Source organism: Xyrauchen texanus, chromosome 25 (assembly GCF_025860055.1).
Source record: "Xyrauchen texanus isolate HMW12.3.18 chromosome 25, RBS_HiC_50CHRs, whole genome shotgun sequence".
NCBI lineage: Eukaryota > Metazoa > Chordata > Actinopteri > Cypriniformes > Catostomidae > Xyrauchen > Xyrauchen texanus.
The window spans coordinates 41,833,417-41,856,079 of NC_068300.1; the positions used below are offsets into that span (position 1 = coordinate 41,833,417).

Below are 22,663 nucleotides of genomic sequence, written 5' to 3' on the forward strand. Positions count from 1 at the left end.
AAAATGTAAGGGGGTCTGAATACTTTCCGTACCCACTGTAAATGTGTCAGTTTGTTTGGTAGCAAGCACTGTAGATTCAAAAGAATGACTCATAAGTGTCGGGAATCAGACTACACTGGTCACGCTGTATGTTTTGCACTGCTGAATCAATATCTGTGTTTTTAGTACTGCATTTTTGTGCCGAGACCCATCCAAATCTAAGAATTCACTTACAAGAACTGTTAATGGAACCAAAAATCATTCAGTTCAGGTTATCAGTTCAACATAGTAAAACTAAATGTGAAAGCCTCAACAAGTAATGTCAATAACTGAACTTATTTTACTCGTATAGATTAGTATTGCAAAAACCCATAATAATTTGTGAGGCATGGTGAATTAGCCTGATAGGGTGTTGACCTCAAAACAAACTTCATGATGACCGAACAACTCTGCTTTTTTTTCAAAAATACACTACATTTTTTAAATGTTTTATGAATTTAAGATAAATATGAAAGTCAAAGAATTCTGATCTTTTAAATGTCTGTATCAATGTTGCACAGAGGAAATGTAAATCAGATCCCTGCTGGAGTCTTCTACACACAACACCAGACCGATTATAAAGACAATACTGTACAGGGAGTATTGTACAATAACATATTTTGCTTACAAACAATAAATATTAATTCAAACATTAAAAAAGTGATTTCAAACAAAAAATATGGAACTCAAATTGAAGCATGTTTTCGTGTGTACACAAGTTTTGCTCTTATTTATTGAAAGATGTCTAACAGGACTGTACAGCAGTATAAATTCACATGGAGCATGTGGAGTTGTTCATGTTCTCTGTGTGTTGTCAGCAGTACTGGCCTCTCTGAACTGCTGCGTCCAGCTCTGAGGATCCTGATCATGAAGCTGGAGAGAAGAGACCCATCAATCAACATTTGTACTGAACAGATTTCACAGTGAGTTAGTGTCATTTATGTGCTCATGTGAGAAGCATTTCACCATCTGGCATCAACAATCATGCCACGCTCACTCACTGAGATCACATTTGTTCCCCATTCTGATGGTTGATGTGAACATTAATTGCAGCTCCTGACCCGTATCTGCCTGATTTTATGCACTGCTGCCACACGATTGGCTGATTAGATAATCGCATGGATGATTGTTGGTGTCAGACGGGCAGGTTTGAGTATTTTTGGGATTTTCACACACAACAGTCTCTAGAATTTACTCATAATGGTGCCTAAAACAAAAAGCATCCAGTGAGCGTCAGTTCTCCAGACGGAAATGTCTTGTTGATGAGAGAGGACAACAGAGAATGGTCAGACTGGTTTGAACTGATAAAGTCTACAGTAACTCTGATAACTGCTCTGTATAATTGAGTTGAGAAGAATATCATCTCAATGCTGTTCTGAGATGCGGGTTGGAGCTGTTTTGGCAGCACGAGGAGGACCTCCACAATATTAGACAGGTGCTTTTAATGTTGTGGCTTATCAGTATATATATATATATAAAACGTATATAATATTAGATATCAGTCATATATTATATAGACTATAATTCAGAAAATTAGAAGAATTTACATGGTTAAGTTCAGCTGTTTGAGGCATTTCTAGCCAAAACTGCAACATTTCAGAACATTGTGCCAAGTTAAAAATAGTTTGAAACTTTGAAAAATTGAGACCCCTGTATTCTGAAGTGCTTTATTCAGCTGTCTTTGATCAGATATCGGTTTGTTGTCTGGTTGGATGCTCTAATCTGTACAACTGGAGTATTGCGTTAAATCGACAGCCTTAATCATTACAACTGCTGAAAGTCAAGAGTGATCTTTATGCTTGTTGAGTTTCTATCATTAGCACACTATTGGTAACAGATTTAATAACTGAAAAATAAATAACAGAGCCATCAGCAGTCTATAGTTTAGCAACAGAAGGATTATTAACGTGTAAATTACTTGGACATGTTCAACTGATGTGTGAGGCTGCAAAACAGTTTGTGTATATATATATATATATATATATATATATTTTTTTTTTTTAAATCAGTGAAGAACATGCTGAAATCATATATGAATCAATTTATCTTAATTGTAAGACAAGGTGTCAGTATGTATTTTTAAATGGAAAGTTTGCAAAAATACACAAACCTCTCCAACAAACTCCAGTAGTTTGAGTTTGGACACTTCCTTCTCAGCTCGCAGACCCCAGCGAAACTCATATTCCACCGGGTCAGTGTGAGGAATCTTCACATACTCCAAATATCTGTCATGAACATATGGAAACAAGTTAATATTTTACAGATATAAACAGGACCTGTAGCTGTGCCACAGTGTTAAATGTCTTGGACAGTGTAGTATATTTTTATCAAGTTAATCAGGAATAATCAATGAAAACATTGTTGATTTATACCACAGTTATGTCTGAGGGGCAAACATGCAGTTTACTCTATGTAAAGGCCTGTGACGTGATTAATATGTGCTCACATATGTTTGACTATTTGACTGTGTGTGCAGAAACATAAATAGCATTACTTAGGGGGGAGAATTGATCTCTTCCAAAGGACATTCTGTTACTTCTTAATATGGTCAAGACCAGAGTCAATGAAGAGCATGATAATGTGTGTAACCCCACCTTGTTTGAGGAGGTGTATTTAAGTAAAACCAAACCAGAGATGGTTCAGTTGTTGTTGGTACTGTGGTTTCACCGTAGGCAACTCGGCTTTATTGTGCGATAATAAAGTCTATTCTTCTGAAATCAAAACCCCAAAGATGCTGAGTGATTTTTCACAAAATTGGCATGAGAAACCACTACAATTGGCGCCCGAACAGCGACAGAAGAGAGCAGAGTCGTTACATCGCGGGCTGGCTGGGAAAGCGAACACAAACACGGTGGCCACCATTAAGAGGTAAGCAGATTTTGCTTATAAACTTGTGTGTTACTTGCCAGTTTGCCTGTGGTGGTAAGAACGCTCAAAAAGCTCTTCTAAACCAATAAGGGAAATAAAATAAGACTAAATAAACGGTTTTGATTCCAGAAGAAATAATTGCATGCAATGATTTGTTTTTATGTGCTGTTAATGGTCTAGGTGGCCTGGCAGTAAATAAGGGCAGATAAAGGGAATAAAAAGTCTCACGGATACCGCTTGTATTGATTAGCAATACGAGGCTGTACGGGTGAGCAGGAAAAAGTCTCACGGATACCGCTTGTATTGATTAGCAATACGAGGCTGCACGGGTGAGCAGGAAAAAGTCTCACGGATACCGCTTGTATTGATTAGCAATACGAGGCTGCACGGGTGAGCAAAAGAATAAAAATTAAATAAATCCTGCAGGTTAATTAAGATAGGAATAATGATAATTGCGCAATTTAGTGTTTTTTCGAAAGCTCCGTGTTTATAAAGGCCTTGTTTCTGTAATAAGTGTAAAATTTATGTGCGTGTAAAAATAATTGTGGATCAAGAGTGTTCAGAGTGAATGGGTATTAAAAACGTATGACTGACTAAAAATACAAGTCCGGTACAGGATGTAATGTGTGATTAGCCGTTGACCATAAAAGGAACACTGTGTGGATGTAATATGAGCCCAATAAATAAATAAATAAGAGACAAGGCGAATGGAGTAAAGTTGTTCAATAATGAAAGTGTGTCATTTATATGTTGAATGAATGTTGGAAATGAAAGCTGTCTCATAAAACTGTGGAAGGAAAATTCCATAGAAAACACATAGAAAACTAAAATCTAACATAGTGTAACAGGTGTAACCAGTAGAGGGAGTCATTGCTGCGTGAATAGAAAAATAACTCTCTGCTGTGAGGTTTTTTTTTTTTAGAACTAGCTGCTGGCAGTGAAAATATGCTAAACTTCTGAACTGGTCAAATCACAGAAGAGAAGTAAACTTCATATAGAAAAGTTATGAAGTCAAAATAAATATCTGTGCTTAAAGTTTAACATTTAAAGCACAGGGATAAATAAAAAATAAAAATTGAAATTGAAATAAAAAATTAAACAACTGTAAAGTAATTAAAATCAGTTTGAAAAATCAAAAATAGCTAGGAGAAAAATTAAATAATAAATAATAAGAATAAGAATTAAAGCTTTGGGTCCAGTGTATTGCATTAAACTGAAGTCAACTAAGAAATTGGAATTTAAACAAAGGTTGTATACAAGATAAGTGTTGTTATATTACATAAGGTAAAACTCCAGTGGAAACAGTAAAATCTAGATGTCCACTGTGTAAAATCTCAAAGAAATGAGAAAGCAAAATAAATAGATATATAATAAAGTGACGTGAATGAACTTTGTGTCTTAAAAAGTAAAGGTGAAAGAAATTGGAAAATTTTCAAAATATTGCCGTTGAAGATTAGTGTAGAAGGAAATACATTTAAAAAAATAAGAGACTCATTTATTCTCTAAATGTATTGATTTATCTAAATTAATGCTGATAAAATAAGTTTTCATTTTTATATGCCAAGTAAAAATGAAGAAAGAACCAGTGAAGAAATAAAAACTAAGGACTAGATGAAGACTGATCCTAAAGGTAAATTGACAAACATATAGGAAATGTATTCATGTATGGAGTATAATATTCATATATTAGAAGAAGATAAGGAAAATGATTTAGAAAGACATTTAGATTAAACGGTTAAAAAATAAATAAATAAAAAGATAAGAGTAAAAACTAAGAACAGGAAAAATAAAAAGAATAAAGTAAGAAATATGTCCAGAAAGTTTAAAATTCACTGAGAAATATGAGGCAGGCCAGAAAAGCTGAGGCATGCAGAGGAGGGTAAAATGACAGGATCCTTTTTAAAAATACCTCCCTATGTGACCCCAAAGGTCAGCTCCCAAAGGTCAGCTCCAAATACTTTAGATAGAATGTGGATAGTATTTCTCGTAGTGAGACCGGTAGTTATCAAAGCCACAGAAAATGGGAAAGGGAAATTAAAAAGAAAGATTTTGAAATTGGAATATGAAAAGTAAATCTTAAATGTGAAAATATCACATTCATGTGTCTGTTTTATGTTCTGTCTACTCGAATATGAGAGAATAACATTTTTAACAATATTAAAATTAATATAATGTCTGGATAATAACATTGTGGAAAGAATAAGATTCTGTTGTATGTGATCATTGGTAAAATAATTTTGAATTCAAGCAACAGTAAAGCAGATGACTTTGATTAATGTGAATGGCCCAAGGCAATGGCAACTACCCTGAATGGACAGAAAGACCAACTTGGGAGGAAATTGATTCCTTCAATGAATATATAAGAAGATATGAAGAACCACGCCCTGGGTGTAAGTGCTGGTTAACCTCTCCCCAAAGGGTGATCCTCTACGATGTGCAAAGCATCTGGGTTGAAGACATCTACACTACAAGCAAGAACTCTTAAAATTAGGATGAATATTTTGTTTAATGCAATCTACATAACTGTGACAACCAAAAACAAGACCAAACCAGGAGCACGTATATGCTTAAATATGTTAATTTGTGACTATAGAAAGTCACAGAGGAGGGAATATGTAGTATATTTTTATCAAGTTAATCAGGAATAATCAATGAAAACATTGTTGATTTATACCACAGTTATGTCTGAGGGGCAAACATGCAGTTTACTCTATGTAAAGGCCTGTGACGTGATTAATATGTGCTCACATATGTTTGACTATTTGACTGTGTGTGCAGAAACATAAATAGCATTACTTAGGGGGGAGAATTGATCTCTTCCAAAGGACAATCTGTTACTTCTTAATATGGTCAAGACCAGAGTCAATGAAGAGCATGATAATGCGTGTAACCCCACCTTGTTTGAGGAGGTGTATTTAAGTAAAACCAAACCAGAGATGGTTCAGTTGTTGTTGGTACTGTGGTTTCACCGTAGGCAACTCGGCTTTATTGTGTGATAATAAAGTCTATTCTTCTGAAATCAAAACCCCAAAGAGGCTGAGTGATTTTTCACAAAATTGGCATGAGAAACCACTACAACAGCCATGGTAGAATAGAAACAGACATTTTTCTTTAGCCACTTGTATGTGTAATTGAACCTCCACCTCAAGAATCGCAAGGAATTTATCGTTTCAGGGCCCATATTCACAAAGATATTTATCTTACCATTGGAATTCTCCAAAGAGTTCCTAACTAGGATTTTTTTTGCCTAAAACCTATTCACAAAAATGCTAAGCAAGGGTTACGAAGGAAATCTGAAGATAAGAGTAAGGTGGAGTTGACCTTGATGCCATGGATGACGTCACGTTTAATTAGCATGCTGTTTTATATCGCCCTCAGTGATTGGTACACAGGGAACCACTATTTGTCAGCCAAGACTGACAACTATATATATATATATATATATATATATATATATACACACACACACACACACACACACATGCATAAAGTTGGTTTGATAGATTATTCTGCTGACTGATGACAGAAATTCCAGTTTGTCCATGCTACACAGTTTCATTTTGATGTGGTCCGTGAGCTCCGAGTTGTCAAAACATTTATGTCCGGTGTAATTGGGTTATTTAAGTTTTCGACTGATGAAGACTTGATGAAATATGTTAATCCTTTGGTAGATTCCTTAGACCTCACTACTTTTGCTGTCTCTGGGCCCCAAATATCCTCAACCCTGCCCAGTTTTGAAGAGACTATTTTAACTGTTTAGGATTTATTTTTTATTTCTTTACAAAGTACTATTGCTAACAACATGACAAGTTATAAAAATATTAAAAACGTATATTATATCATTTCATAGCCATATGTCTACTGACACCATGTAAGCTACATACTGTTATTGATCCATCTTATTGATCCAAGATGGCGGCGCGGTAGCACGCAGCGGCCACTCCGGATCCACAATGGTGCTATTTTTGTTAAAAAAGCCCGACTTTTGCAACACATGGACATCGGAGCAACCGGTGTTCGTGTCTACCATCGCCAGACACTACTGAAATATAAGACTCATGCAAAAACCAAGCTGCATGATGACCTGCAGGTGGCGCTACGCGTACTCGGCTTGCTGCGGAGACCAGGCCTCCAGCCCTCGGCGTCGCCTGATGCCGGTGGCCGGGGGAGAGGACGTCGTAAGCGGTGTGCGAGAAAGCGGAAGCGCGGAAAGAGGGCGGGGGTCCATGCTAGGCTAAAAACAAACCCTAGCCAGCCGGCTCTCCCGTCTATCCTGCTCTCAAATGTTTGCTCACTGGACAATAAACTGGACTATATCCGACTCCAGCAGGCTACGCAGCGTGAGTTTAGAGACTGCTGCGTCTTTGTTTTCACGGAGACGTGGCTCAGCGACAGAGTTCCGGATGCCGCCATTCAGCTAGACGGGCTCGCCTCGTTTCGTGCCGACAGAAATACAGCTCTCTGCGGTAAGACTCGCGGTGGTGGCTTGTGTGTTTACATCAACACGGAATGGCGCAAGAACTCTATGCTAGTCTCTAGATACTGTTCATCGCTGTTGGAGCTTGTGACTGTTAGATGCAGACCTTTTTATCTACCACGGGAATTGGTACCGTATGTGGTTGAAACGACAATAAAAACCACTTGACTTGACTTGTTATCCGGACCTTTGCAAGGAAGGAAATGTAGAGAACGGAACCTCTTGGCACTTTAATTGAATACCCCTGCTTTATAGGAAGAAATACGACACTCCACAGCACATTGTATTTGTGCAAGGTTTGTGAATTGTAAACAAAATATTTTCAGATAGATGATATAAGTTTTATTGATATTTGCCTTTATATAATTCGCCAAGACAGTTAAAAGTTATAGGAAACTTTTGAGGTGAGAGAGGAAGAATGAAACAAGCGAGCACTTTAACATTACAGCTCATATGTGTCTGTTACGGTTTTGATATGTGGACCATTTAAATGAGTTGGCACATAACAAAAAAAACAAGCTGTGATTGGTTGTTTACATGACCCCGACGGCTCCTTCACGTGCTAGCAGGCGATTCTTGGTGCCCTCACAGCTTAAGAAACGAATCGGCCAAACGTGAAATTTTATCGCCCGATGCCAATAATTTAACCCTTGTGTGACCTTCGGGGTAGTTTTTTCTTTTTCATTTTGGTTGTTTTAATTCCAACGGCATAAATTTTGACAAAGGTGTGTATTTTGGGGGAATTTTGATATTTCAACCTCAGTTCCTATAAAATACACTGTGTACGCTAAATAGTTACATTCAGGACCTTCAGGACAAATTTGTCCCCATTGAAACTGCCATATTTAATCCCAGTGCCATTAAAGCGTAAAATCATGAATTCTATGATATCATGCTTTTATTCCAGAGCCCTGACTTCAAAATGTTTTCTCATGTATAGCATATGCCGCAAATTCATGCTTTTCCCCTATTCTCTGTATTATAGAGCACTGCAGGCCAATTGAAAAAATGATGCAGATAAAATTGTGTGGGTGTGTTGGTCTGTTTTGTCAGTGTGTAAAAAACAACAGTGGCATTACATAACCAAACTGGCATTTAAAGGGTTAAAATCCTGAAAATGCATGAATATTTGATAGTTATGATCAGAACTGATGTTGGTTAAAAAATTAACTAATTGAAAGTGGAAAATAATATTAATATATTTAAGGCAGTTTTCTGAGTAACATTTTAAAATTGACGCACAGGGATTAAAAACTTCTAATATCGGCCGATTTAACAGCCGTGGCGATATATCGGTCAACCACTAATTTAAGGAAGGTGTTGTGTCTGCACTGGCAAAATAATGCACGTTCAAGAACCTTTAATGAACTTCACTCGGTTTCAGTTTCTCAATAAGAACTGGTTCTTGGTTCCAACAAACTCTACTTCCAGTACACTTATCACAAAGACTGGTAATTCCAAATCAAGGGTGTGTGTGTAGACCAGTGGGAAGTGTGAAATATTTCGATTTTGCTTTGTTGAAGCTATAAAACAAAAATGATGATATTAATATTAGGGCAATCAAAAGAACAAAAATGTGTTCTTGTTCGCATTTTTTTTTTAAAAAAGTTTTTATTTGTTTTGTTATTGTTGTAATTAACAGCTCAACATGCAGTTACTTTTCAAGAATACAAAATAATGTAGCACCTGCAGCAGAAAATGTGTGCACAGGACATCCAACATATATATTGTATATTCCTGCAGCAGCACTCTTTGCTCGTCTCACACTTCAGGTTTAGTTTTTTCCTACCAAATTTTTCAGCCAGTCAAACAGATATCAAACTAAATGCAGTTGTAATATAACAGATTCTGTATTTTTCAAACTACTTCAGTTTGAGTGGAAGCCACTTGGTGAGTCTGTTCCCCCTAAATAATATCTGGTGTAATATGTGGAGTAGACTGAAAAGGTTGAGAAACACTGAGATAGACAGTCCCTATAGAGAAGAAACTTCTCAAACAATGTCCTGCTAATGGCTCAAGGACACAATGATGATTGGTTGCCATCTTAGTCACATAAATGGTTAGGGCTCAAGTAAAAAAACATGTCAGGAATCTTTTGATGAAGGATGCGACTCGTCCACCTCTGCTCCCAAAGACTCCTTCATTCTGTATGGTGTGGTATAAACTGGCTGTTCATGGTCTGAGGAACAGCAGCTCTGAACACACCAATATCAGTCTGAGCAGAGATTCGAACCCATGACCTCTGCGTCAGTGAGTCTCTGCTCTTACTGACTGAGCCATCAGAGAGAGATCGGTTTAATCTGAGAGTCACTAGCGCAGTGAGAATGGGGCTTTAGGTGTGATAATTGCAATGTTTAAGGGCCATTTGGTTAACAATGAGGCTGAAACAGACATTCACTCACTTCTGCCGCACAAACTCATCTGTGATCACTTTCTTCACATCTCCAAAGTCATCGTGTTTCTCCCTGCAAATAGACACAACTGTCAGACATGTCACACAATAATCAACTACAGAAGATTACTGACTCCAGTCCACTCACCCTGCATCCACACGCAGCTTCTTAAGTGTGTTCCACACCACATCTGCACACACAGTCATGAAAAACACATTAACACGGTTTATTAATGGTGTGATGATGCATGTATGTAAATTACATGTCACTCACTCTCTTTGACGACGCCTCCCTTCATGAAGATCACACTGAGAATGACAAACAGCAGACCTGTTTTGGGGTTTCCAGGACGCCTGTGCGATTACAAACAAACTCAGGAGACAGCAAAACATCACATGTGTGTTTGGGTGAATCTCACAAATACTGGGTCATTTTTCACCCCCAAAATTAAAAAAGGAAAATCAGCTTATTTTACAGCCATTAAGATTTAACACATTGTTTAAATTTGGTTTCATATGCAAGTGATTTACTCATTGTAGAGGGCTGCCACATAGATTAAAAGAATCGATATTGTGATTGTTCAAATGAAGATCAAGATTAATTGAACAATCAAAATTTCTACCCAGTCTTCCTTTTTTTTTTTTTTAACCTTTATTTAACCAGGGAAATAATCACATTGAGATAAATATCTCATTTACAAGTGAGCCCTGGCCAAGGTAGCAACACACAATATACATAACTACATAAAACAGATTACACAACACACACATATACAACAATAAAACAAGATTAAACGTTAAGAGCAAGTGCAGACAGATTTGAATAATTTGTTTAAATGTAACTTGAACTCATTTATAGAAATAAGTACATCAAGTTTCAATGAACTTTGGATCTCATTCCAAGCAGCTGATGCACTATAAATAAAAGCAGTTTTTCCAAACTCTGTCTTCATTAAAGGAACATTTAAAAGAATATATCTACTTGAACGTAGATTATACCCTTGAATATTAAAAGTTATTAAGCTATTCATATACTGAGGTTATTAAGCTGTTCCTAAATGTATTTTTATTCAAGAGTATTACAATTACGCATTTCTTTCTTTTGATGGGTGAAATGACCAGGATATGTTCTAGACAGATTGTAAGATTCACATGTGTTTGCTGTATATGGAAGTGCTTTTGAACATTCAGTAGTGTTAGTGTGCATGTTCCTTACATGCTGACTGGTTCATTTTGAACAGGCTCCAGCTTGTTTATCAGGATGTAAATGTGATTTTTGGAGTCAATTTCTACCAGCTTTAATCCAAACACCTGCAATGAGCACATGTTAAACATAGATTAAATTCACACATATAAAGAACAATGTATTATTCAATTATGATATATTGCATCCGTTTAAATACCTGTTCAAATGTGCGACGAACTCGGTTAATGACCTCTGGATAGATGGCTTTATATTCCTTCATCACATGTTTGGCAACGTCTGAAGAAATCAGTCAAAAACATAAAGACTGCCATCCATCTGCAGTGTGATGTTTTAATCATTTATTTAATATATTTTTTTTGGATATGAACGATTACCTTCAGTCTAATTCAGTGATTCTCAACCTTTTTCTGATGAACGCCCCCCCTGCTTCATTCCCTTACCCCAGCCGCCCCCCTTTTAATTGAATCATTGATTTATTTGTATAGTTTAAACAAGACATGGAAGTATGGATCTTCAATGCCAGATTTAGATGTAACGTGATTTCTATAAAACAAACTATAGCATTTTTGTAATGATAAACAATAGACCTACTCAACACATGTAAAACCAATAAATAAAAAATATAAATATTTATAAGTTATAACAAAATTAATTATCTTCCCTCACTCCCCTAATGTAGCCTATGACAAATTTAATATGATAATATTTATTGTCAATCTATTTCTGCCTAAAGTACAGTTAGTGTTACTATAGTAAATTCAAATTGTTTTTAAGTCTCGTGCCTTGCTTTTCACTGATTCTCACAAAGCTTCGCGTTTAAGAGCTCGAGACTGGTCTGCGAGTAAAAACGCACCTGCTTTGTGCTCGCGCTGCTCTGTCCATTGAGACGTATCCATCTATAGAGCCATACAGTTGCATTAGCTGAGGTTGAGCCTCCATCTGCTTATCTGACACTGCTAAACCAGACACATCAAATGCATCGCTAGACATCAGAATCAGATGAACCGCGGTACAAATGCATACCAACCCGTATAATTGAGAACCAACTGATATACTCCCAAGTCTAGATAAACATTTTAATGCAAAGAGGAACTTGACGATAGATTTGATTATTGTGACTGATAAACGCCCCCATCTATAACCTAATGCCCCCCTCTCTACCGATTAGCTCTCAGCACACTCTGGCATCCTTTGAACGCCACCGGGGGGGCAGTACCACTGCCAATGAGAACCCCTGGTCTAAATGAAGGTGTAACACAAACCTGCTCTTCGAATGGGTATTTTCTTTTGGTCTTTAATCAAAATAAACTGGACCACCTCTGCCACCTTGACAAAAAAAAAAGAAAAGAAGAAGAAAAACATATAAACAGAGCAATGAGGAGACAAAGTTAACAGAACTGCTTTTCCCCAATTAAAAGAATTGATGTGGATGGCAACATAGTCACTGATAGGTTAATTTGAATAAAATAACACATAAGAAAACATATGTGTGCTTTATAGTAGATTTAACACAGGCTCAGTCCTCCTGTTATTGATCTTTAACCACTACACCACAGCACCCACCAAGGAATAAAATAAGTGAATTTCATATAAAAATGTGGATGTCGGGCACCTTGCGGTCAATCTGGAGAGATGTGAAGTTCTCTCTGGCTCTCTGGACCTGTGATGATGTCACCTGAGTGAATGACGGGTCCTCCTCATCCTCATCCAGGACTAACTGGGAGCGCTGCTGCACACACAAACACATAAATCAAACTCACAATATCAATAACACTGCCTTGTGTGTTTATCAGTATTCCAGATGGAGCAAAGCAGCTCTCAAAATCAAGATTTATACAAAAAGTGTCCTTAAGCTAATTATTTTTAACTTTGATGTTTGTTTCAATTATCTGACTTGCTTTTATCATATACTGCCATTATACATACAACTGTGGTCCAAAATCTGAAATCATAAGTAAAAATACTTCTCTTGATAGAAAATGTATGCTGCTTTGATGACCACATACACTGGAGCTGATATGAACAAACCTGATGATCATATTATCCAGCATGATTTGAGAATGTTTTAAAGCTTGTATGATTCAATGGAAATCTGACGGTTTGTACAAGAGTTACTTAATGCTCAGTCACTAATAGACCTTTTTCACATGTTTACAGGGTAAATTTCGACAGCACTGAATGGGAGATTACAGCAAATATTATTTTCACGTACCCATTTGCTCCAAGACCAAAAGAAAAACACTATTACGTTTGAAAAAAAAAAAAAAATAGAACGTGATGGATTAAGAATGTAAAGATGCAAAATGTACTGTCACTCTCTCAGCAGCTTTAATAGAACCCCCCACACAGCTGTGGTAATTCAATTGTTAAAACTAATTCCAGGAAAATATAACAAAGCATAATGTTATACATTTACATTCAATGAGTATAATATAAAAAAAGACAGATTTACGCTGCTAAATAAGGCAGAAACACGTCATCACATTCTGTGAAAAGGTCTATTTGCCAACATATGATACGTTATCTAGAAATATATTTCTCATTCGTTTAAACGTCATAATAATCCTAAAACTTTATGTCGATTTGAGTTCTTCAATGTGGTCTCTCGACTGTAACCTGTTACTCTGGGAGTATAGTTTACACGTTGACAACAATATGACTTAACCAATAAACACAAGTATTTTATTTCGATTTATTTGACAGGTTTGTAAATGTATATCTTACTCTCTGACTTTTGCTCTGAGAAGCTGGAACTACTTTCTTCCTCTGAGACATCGTGATTAAAGCCTGAAAATTCAAAACAGATACGAAATGTAAATGACCGTTAATAAAATACATTCACGTACTGTGCCGCTCTTATTTTAAATGTTGCAAACATAAGAAACTTAAAAACATTAATATCAAGACCATTAACTTAGATATCTAGATAAACAGCCAATATTATTTGATATTACTAAAATAATAACAATAGAGATGTTTTAAATCAGTTCTCACCTTTCTCTGATGTTAAATGTTATGTTTAGCTTTAGCTGTGAACAGTGTTTCCGAGGCGCTTCTTCTACAGCAAGTCAGTGACGCGCCGGTCACAACGGAACACCATCATAGCGCCATCTGCTGGACAACAGCAGAACATCACAGCGCCATCTGCTGCCCATTTTCATATTATATGTGAATTTTGTTAAACGGAGAAAGGTGTCGCTGGAGAAAGACAGTTGTATTTTTTATTTATTTTTTCACAAATTTTTTTCTTTAGATTTTTGGATATGAGGGCTCACCTTTCTGAAAACATATATATTTTTATTTTACTAGGCAAGGATTCCAAAAAGATTACAAAATGTGGCATCTCTGATTAATTCGAATTATTGGGAAATACTCATGCACAGTAAAATCCAATGTTTAATATTTAAAATTAATTAATACACACACACACACACAGATTGGTTTCCAAAAGTTTGGAATAATGTACAGATTTTGCTCTTATGGAAATAAACTGGTATGTTTATTCAGCAAAGTGGACATTAATAACATGAAAAAGTACTATTATAATTAGAAAAAAACAGCTTTGCAGATCCTTGGCATTCTAGCTGTCAGTTTGTCCAGATACTCTGTTGACATTTCACACCACACTTCCTGTAGCACTTGCCATAGATGTCTTGTCGGGCACTTCTCACGCACACTGTAAAAAAATAAATACAAATAAATTGACTGACATTTACCGTAATCAAGTATAAGAGAATATACCTGTAAAATACAGAAAAAACATGTTTTTCAATAAATCTGATGTAAAAGTATTCAAAGTCTGTAACTTTAAATTATAAGAATCCACCGTTTTATAACACACAACTGTACCATCATTTGTTTATTTTTAACGGGTTTGATTGTTAATTTAGGAGATATCAGTGTAAAAACACTGACCAATACATTTTTTTTTATTTTTTTTCCTGCTCTGTGAGCGTTTATTTAAAAACACAGAATATTTGTTATTTACGCATGTTTGATGTCGATTTTAAGTAATAAACTAATGAAAATCATTTTTACAGTACTATTCAATAAAATTACTTCCAATACAGTGTAATAAAAAATACGACAACTGCAACTTAACAGTAATTTTCCGTTTTATAACATTCAGTGCATGGTAAATTCACTGAAGTTCCACATCAAGACATTACATTTAACCAAAAACAGTGGCTTAACATCTACATTTGACCAAACCTGGACTTATTGTCAAATATGAATTATTTAAAATAAATCTATATTTGGACAGGGATGATATTTTAATCTCTACGCAATAGCACAATATTTGTTTTTATTATAATGCACTTGTCCTTCATACACAGAAACACCCACCGGAATAAAAATAATAAAGGATATTTTGATTCAAATAATTTAATAATCTCAAACTGTTAAGTAATTCGTTACCCCTCTCTTTAACAAATGTGGTAAATTGTAATATAATTTGATATTTGGCAGAACAGAACTGTATTCCACAGAACCACAGAAAATGAGGTCAGCTGTGAAAAGTTCAGAACAGTTCTGTGTTGTGATTGGACAAAATCGTCGTTGCCGGAACTGTTCAGCCAATGAATGCCCGAGAATCGGTTGTTTGAATCTGAGCGCCAGCTGCGCCGCGGGAGAGTTGTCTGTCTGAAGAAGAAAGCAGTGTTGCCAATTTAGTGACTTTTTTCTTATAAGCACCTTGCGACAAATCTAGCGACTTTTTGGACACATCTTAGCTACTTTCAGTTGAAGAGTCGTCAGTACTGCCAGGGGCGGACTGGCCATCGGGAATACCGGGAACAATCCCGAACGGCCGGTCCATTTGAGTGGTCAAAGAGTTTTTTTTTTTTTTTTAATGATACATGCCAGTTACGCGACCGGCCTAACCGGCCTCTCAGCTGCAGCGGAACGCTGTGTGTGTGTGTGTGTGTGTGTGTGTGTGTGTGTGTGTGTGTGTGTGAGCGTGTATTTATCACTTTGTGGGGACCAAATGTCCCCATAAGGATAGTAAAACCCGAAATTTTTGACCTTGTGGGGACATTTTGTCGGTCCCCATGAGGAAAACAGCTTATAAATCATACTAAATTATGTTTTTTGAAAATGTAAAAATGCAGAAAGTTTTCTGTGAGGGTTAGGTTTAGGGGTAGGGTTAGGTTTAGGGGATAGAATATAAAGTTTGTACAGTATAAAAACCATTATGTCTATGGAAAGTCCCCATAAAACATGGAAACACAACATGTGTGTGTGTGTGTGTGTGTGTGTGTGTGATTCAGACCGGGCCAGACCAATACTTTCAATCTGAGGGGGGATACGAGCGGCCCCTCCCAACTTGGACTGATCCTCGTTTTTCCTGACATCCGATTGGCTCAAACTAGGCGCCGATCAAAGGAGTTTACTTTTGGTCATGTTCGGCGGGTTTGTGTGAATGCAACAGATACGAACGGTAAAAATGGCAAAAAGAAGGATAGAAGAGAAATAAATGGGTGGGGCCGAAAAAATAAGAATTAAAAAGAAAAAAATGTTGGCACAAGAGGCAGATAAATGCGCCAAATTAACAGACCTTTTCCGTAGTGGAAAGAGTGCTGTGGCAGCCGGAGGTGCAGATGAGGAAGGAAGGACCCAGCAGCATGGACAGGACAGGTGCACGATTAGGGATATATTAGTGATTTATTATACACTGAAATTGTTTATATTTGCATTTAAATATAGGCATTTATTACATGGCTTGGTATAATTCCAATGTAGGAAGAGAGAAGAGGAGGAGCAGGAGGAGAGAGGAGGAGGAGGAAGAGGCGGAGGAGCAGCAGGAAACAGACAGGTAGAGGGGCAGTGTGCAAGGCTGGGTAGGCAATCATATTAGGCATATCAGTCAATCAATCAAAGCTTTATTAAGGACACACACACACAAAATAGAAAAATACAGCACAATATTACATATTTACATATAGGATAAAATGCCAATAGTTCCACATACTAGATAATAACCTGACTGAAGCACAGATTGAATTAGAAAATGTATTATTCTTAGTCATATTTATTACTGATGTTCTTCTCATGTTCTTCTCAGCTGTACAATCAGTAAGCAGAGGCAGGGTCCAGCACAGGGGAAACTGAGCCAGGGAGAGTTGAAAGTGAGGACACACACACAAATCTCTATTTTATGGGACTGCATTGTGGTTTTTGAGTATCTGAGTGGGTATTTGTTAGTATTTGTAACCATTTTATCACTCCGACTGACTGTACACATGACATGCTGGTAGTTAGCAGTATACTAACTATACTGTGACTTATGTGTTCGAGATTAGGTTTTGCTGACCTGGTTGTGTTCAGTGCAGTGGTGACTTGCTTATACAACCTGAAGAGGCAGGTGTCATCGTAAAATTTCTTGAAGGTCTTCAGTGTAATCTGATTCTCTTTATACCATAAAAACACTATTAGAATTAAAATAACTGCAAAAAATCCTTCTGCTCGTGCACCAAGGGCACTCGCATAAAAGGCCTCTCCATCTTAAAGTCCCGGGCTGAATTTCAGTCCCAGTACGTCCCTGAGTACTGCCGTGCGAGCGCGAGGACTTGCTTTCCCGCCGCAGGCATACCTCTCTCTGTGTCTACTCTGTTCAGTGAGTGACAGACAGAGGAGCAGCACATTCAGTTGACACAGATGTGAATGAGCAGCACATGTGCAAACAGAGTTGTCAAGGACAAATCAATAATCTGTATGGTTTGCTCCTCCTTTGTTGTAATTTAAACAATTTAATTTGACCATTAATGTTCTTTCTTATCACTCACTGTTAAAAAAAATAAGACATTCTGTGGCTTCTATCTTTCTCTCTGAGTGATCCTTTTACATGTAAATATAGCCGAAATCACAGCACAGCCGTTGTCTTTAACTTATGTTAGAAAATCAGGATTTTAGCAGTGAGGAGCAGCAGCTTGGAAATAACTTGGAAGTGACTACTGGTTAACATGTAGTCTTAATGGGTGACGTTTCAGTCACTATTTCACACACTTTCCATTGTCTGACAACAGAAACAGAACAAATATGTACGTGAGAACAGCTTTATTGGGAATTCGGCTGTATTAAAATACAGTATATGAGCACAGAATGTAGGAGAGAAGCAAACATGTAAAGGGCTGACACAAGGCAGAATGCAAATACGACGTGATGACATCATGAATGACGTAATATAGCGATTTAATTTTTAGGGCCCAAGCCTTGAAAAGGCAAGGCCCTATTGTTTTCGTTAGGATTACTATTATTATTATATTTTTTGGGGCTCTTAACGTGCTCGAAAACTCTTGAAACTTTGCACGCGGGTCAGAACCCGCGGCCATTAGGGCCGGGCTGAAGCTGGTACAGGGGCGTGGCAGGGGGGCTCGACGGCGCCCCCTGGAATGGGTTCCGAAAACTTGGTCCATAAATCAAACACGCTTGCATGTAATAATATGAAACTCGGTACACATATACAGTGAGGAAAATAAGTATTTGAACACCCTGCTATTTTGCAAGTTCTCCCACTTGGAAATCATGGAGGGGTCTGAAATTGTCATTGTAGGTGCATGTCCACTGTGAGAGACATAATCTAAAAAAAAAAATCCAGAAATCACAATGTATGATTTTTTTACTATTTATTTGTATGATACAGCTGCAAATAAGTATTTGAACACCTGTCTATCAGCTAGAATTCTGACCCTCAAAGACCTGTTAGTCTGCCTTTAAAATGTCCACCTCCACTCCATTTATTATCCTAAATTAGATGCACCTGTTTGAGGTCATTAGCTGCATAAAGACACCTGTCCACCCCATACAATCAGTAAGAATCCAACTACTAACATGGCCAAGACCAAAGAGCTGTCCAAAGACACTAGAGACAAAATTGAACACCTCCACAAGGCTGGAAAGGGCTACGGGGAAATTGCCAAGCAGCTTGGTGAAAAAAGGTCCACTGCTGGAGCAATCATTAGAAAATGGAAAAAGCTAAACATGACTGTCAATCTCCCTCAGACTGGGACTCCATGCAAGATCTCACCTCGTGGGGTCTCAATGATCCTAAGAAAGGTGAGAAATCAGCCCAGAACTACACGGGAGGAGCTGGTCAATGACCTGAAAAGAGCTGGGACCACCGTTTCCAAGGTTACTGTTGGTAATACACTAAGACGTCATGGTTTGAAATCATGCATGGCACGGAAGGTTCCCCTGCTTAAACCAGCACACGTCAAGGCCCGTCTTAAGTTTGCCAATTACCATTTGGATGATCCAGAGGAGTCATGGGAGAAAGTCATGTGGTCAGATGAGACCAAAATAGAACTTTTTGGTCATAATTCCACTAACCGTGTTTGGAGGAAGAAGAATGATGAGTACCATCCCAAGAACACCATCCCTACTGTGAAGCATGGGGGTGGTAGCATCATGCTTTGGGGGTGTTTTTCTGCACATGGGACAGGGCGACTGCACTGTATTAAGGAGAGGATGACCGGGGCCATGTATTGCAAGACCTTCCCTCAGTTAGAGCATTGAAGATGGGTCGAGGCTGGGTCTTCCAACATGACAATGACCCGAAGCACACAGCCAGGATAACCAAGGAGTGGCTCTGTAAGAAGAATATCAAGGTTCTGGCGTGGCCTAGCCAGTCTCCAGACCTAAACCCAATAGAGAATCTTTGGAGGGAGCTCAAACTCTGTGTTTCTCAGCGACAGCCCAGAAACCTGACTGATCTAGAGAAGATCTGTGTGGAGGAGTGGGCCAAAATCCCTCCTGCAGTGTGTGCAAACCTGGTGAAAAACTACAGGAAACGTTTGACCTCTGTAATTGCAAACAAAGGCTACTGTACCAAATATTAACATTGATTTTCTCAGGTGTTCAAATACTTATTTGCAGCTGTATCATACAAATAAATTGTTAAAAAATCATACATTGTGATTTCTGGATTTTGTTTTTTAGATTATGTCTCTCACAGTGGACATGCACCTACGATGACAATTTCAGACCCCTCCATGATTTCCAAGTGGGAGAACTTGCAAAATAGCAGGGTGTTCAAATACTTATTTTCCTCACTGTAGATCTCATCGTTTCATATATCCTTCATACTTTTACTTTTTACCTCAGCCCAACAGGAAATCGTCTATTTAGGGTTTTTTGGAAAACGCATGCAATGGAATTTGAAATACTCCTAGAGAATTCCACCAATTTCACCACGAAACTCAGTCAGCATGAAGTCAAGACATTGAGGATGAAAAATTGCCGGCGGATTTTTGATATGTCGAAGTGTGTTATAACTTCTGCATACATTAATTGATCTCGATGAAACTTCAGCAGTGTGTTCGCTGTAAGAGGCCGATCGCATGGATGTGACTATTGTGAGTCAAAGTTATAGCGCCACCAACTGGCAGAAGGAAGTGTGTCATTTTCAAAATGCTTTGAAATCACCCTCTTTTTTTTACCCGATTTACTTAAAACTTTAGGTGTATAATGTAAACACACGGCAGATGTAGACATGTGAAAGGATTATTGATATCTTCGATACCTGTTGCCGCAGCAACGCTTCAAACTTGAATATTCTTTTTTGATGCTTTTGAGACTCTTAGCATACTTGAAATTGCATGAAACTCGATAGACACATCACATTTATTAGCCAGTAGACATGTGCAAAGTTTCAGAAACGGGCGTGGTGCAGGGGCTCAGTAGCACCACCTTTTGACAAAAGTGAGGGGGTTGGTTTACACTTTGACCCACAGTCACAAAACTCAGTAATTATATTGTTCTCATCGAGCCGGACAACTTTCTAATTTTCAGTCTTTAGCTCAGACCAACAGAAAGTCAGATATTTTGGTTTGAATGTGGATGTTTTGGAGAATTTTCTCTCCCTCTCTCACTGACCCTACATCTCTCTGTGTCTGTGGGGAGGGTGCTGATTTGACTGATGAGTGAGAATGCTTTTATTTTTGTTTTTCAAGGTTTTGGGGCCCTTAACGTGCTCGAAAACTCTTAAAACTTTGCACACGGGTCGGAACCCGCGGCCATCAGGGCCGGGCCGAAGATGGTACCCGGGCGTGGCAGGGGGGCTCGACAGCGCCCCCTGGAATGGGATTCGAACACTTGTCCTTATATCAAACATGCTTGCATGTAATAATATGAAACTCTGTACACTTGTAGATCTCATCGGGCCGAACAACTTTCTTGCTCTAAGTTTTACGCCAGCCCAACAGGAAGTTGGCTATTATGGGTTGTTTGGAAACACATGCTCTGGAATTATATATATTCCTCCTAGAGAATTAATCCAATCGCCACCAAACTCGGTCGGCATGAAGTCAAGACATTGAGGATGCTACATTCCGGACGGATTTTTCATATCTCGAACGGTTTGGCCGTGGCGAGGAAATTGATTTAGGACTAAAAAAGGACACATAAAGTGTGTTATAACTTAGTTAGTTCTATCTACAGTTACAAAACTCGGCGTGTATATTGTTCTCGTCAAGCCGAACAACTTTCTAATTTACAGTCATTAGCTCCGACCAACAGAAAGTCAGATATTGTGGTTTGAATGTGGATTTCTTGTAATTTTTCTCTCTCTGACAGACATAGTCAGTGTTTTTCTGTGTTTTTCTCTGTCTCTCTCTGACGGGGGGGGGTTCTCTGTTGGGTGAGATTTGCTTTTTGATTGTTTGATTGTTTTTCAAGGTTTCCGGGACTTTTGGGGCCCTTAACGTGCTCAAAAACTCTTGAAACTTTGCACACAGGTCAGAACCCGCGGCCATCAGGGCCGGGCTGAAGCTGGTACCCGGGCGTGGCAGGGGGGGTCGACAGCGACACCTGGAATGGGATTCGAACAATTGTCCATATATCAAACATGCTTGCATGTAATAATATGAAACTTTCTGATTAATTTTCAGATAAAACTACCTTTTGTTGTTGAAATGACGTTGTTCCAACGGGAGAGCGAAGTGGAGGGCGGGTCCAACTTCTTCATGTAGCCAATCAGATGAGCTAATCGCTAACTCTCGATTTACACTTATCTGATTGGTTTAAAAACACGCCAGTCACCAGAACACATCTTTAACATAATTTGGCTCAGACCCGTTCTCGTTGCTGCAATGGTACTTTTAATAATGCACGCATGCATGTTAAATAATAAATAAATAAAAGAACAAATGAATAAATAAATGCATAAATAAACCTTGATTACTTAAGGTTACAAATACACACACACACACTCCATCATTGCAATCTTGACATCGCAGCCTGTTCATTATAGCCGCAATAAAATATAATAATAAAATAGTAAACCTAACATATAAAAATTACTCTGTTTAAATAGTCAGTAGTACAATTCGTATCATTCACAGTAAGCACCGCTCCACTGTGATGTTTCCAAGCATATTTTTGCGCATGTAAAGAGGATGATTTTCTACGTCGGTATTGGAGCGTGAGTAAAGTACAAAGCCTATATATAATAAAGAATAGTTTAGCATCCAAATACATCGCAAATGTAAAAACATTTTGATTCTAAAGAGAGAGTTTTTTTATTCATGTTCTGTTCTGAATGTCATTCAATTTCAAGGATTTGTTGTGGAATGTTTTGAGAGCATCATCAAATAAGAATAATTCTCTCGTTTTAGTGATTCCCTAGTTATTTTTTTTATTTCTTTCATTGTTCTAATCAGGTAAGGCAAGTAATATTCTCTGTCTTTATATAAATACACCAAAA

At 37.7% G+C, this 22,663-nt stretch overlaps 2 protein-coding genes and 1 non-coding gene across 7 annotated transcripts in view; 1 reads left to right on the top strand and 2 right to left on the bottom strand.

The window, feature by feature from the left end:
• Positions 1-14,055, bottom strand: ndnl2 (necdin-like 2). Of its 2 annotated transcripts, none has more exons than XM_052091730.1 (11): positions 13,957-14,055; positions 13,687-13,749; positions 12,575-12,691; positions 12,225-12,288; positions 11,159-11,238; positions 10,972-11,066; positions 10,030-10,109; positions 9,904-9,946; positions 9,766-9,828; positions 2,129-2,243; positions 1-891 (listed from the first exon to the last, which is right to left on the bottom strand). In XM_052091730.1, the coding sequence occupies exons 2-11, from the start codon at positions 13,735-13,737 to the stop codon at positions 814-816; spliced, it is 786 nt and encodes a 261-aa protein (XP_051947690.1). In that variant the 5' UTR covers positions 13,738-13,749; positions 13,957-14,055; the 3' UTR covers positions 1-813. The 2 variants fall into 2 exon arrangements, with proteins under 2 accessions (XP_051947690.1, XP_051947692.1); XM_052091732.1 differs by having other exon boundaries at positions 12,575-12,688; positions 13,957-14,041.
• Positions 2,252-22,663, top strand: part of LOC127619001 (putative nuclease HARBI1) — a 27,720-nt gene continuing 7,308 nt past the window's right edge. The window contains exons 1-4 of one of the 4 annotated variants that reach the window (XM_052091720.1): positions 2,252-2,886; positions 16,531-16,599; positions 16,705-16,777; positions 17,027-17,090. In XM_052091720.1, the coding sequence (XP_051947680.1) occupies positions 2,778-2,886; positions 16,531-16,599; positions 16,705-16,777; positions 17,027-17,090 (315 nt within the window). In that variant the 5' untranslated portion in view covers positions 2,252-2,777. The remainder of the gene's footprint in view (positions 2,887-16,530; positions 16,600-16,704; positions 16,778-17,026; positions 17,091-22,663) is intronic. The other 3 variants (XM_052091721.1, XM_052091723.1, XR_007967515.1) reach the window with 3 other exon arrangements.
• Positions 9,443-9,571, bottom strand: LOC127619390 (small nucleolar RNA SNORA11). The gene has a single exon (XR_007967560.1). It is a non-coding gene; the product is annotated as a small nucleolar RNA SNORA11 (small nucleolar RNA).

Bases quoted from the DNA above. Each gene is read 5' to 3' on its own strand.
- ndnl2 (XM_052091730.1), bottom strand. From the start codon at position 13,737: ATGTCTCAGAGGAAGAAAGTAGTTCCAGCTTCTCAGAGCAAAAGTCAG. The intron at 12,289-12,574 runs GTGCCCGACATC...TTTTTTGTCAAG, and splicing joins CTCTCCAGATTGACCGCAAG to GTGGCAGAGGTGGTCCAGTT. The intron at 892-2,128 runs GTTTGTGTATTT...TCTTCTCTCCAG, and splicing joins TACTGGAGTTTGTTGGAGAG to CTTCATGATCAGGATCCTCA.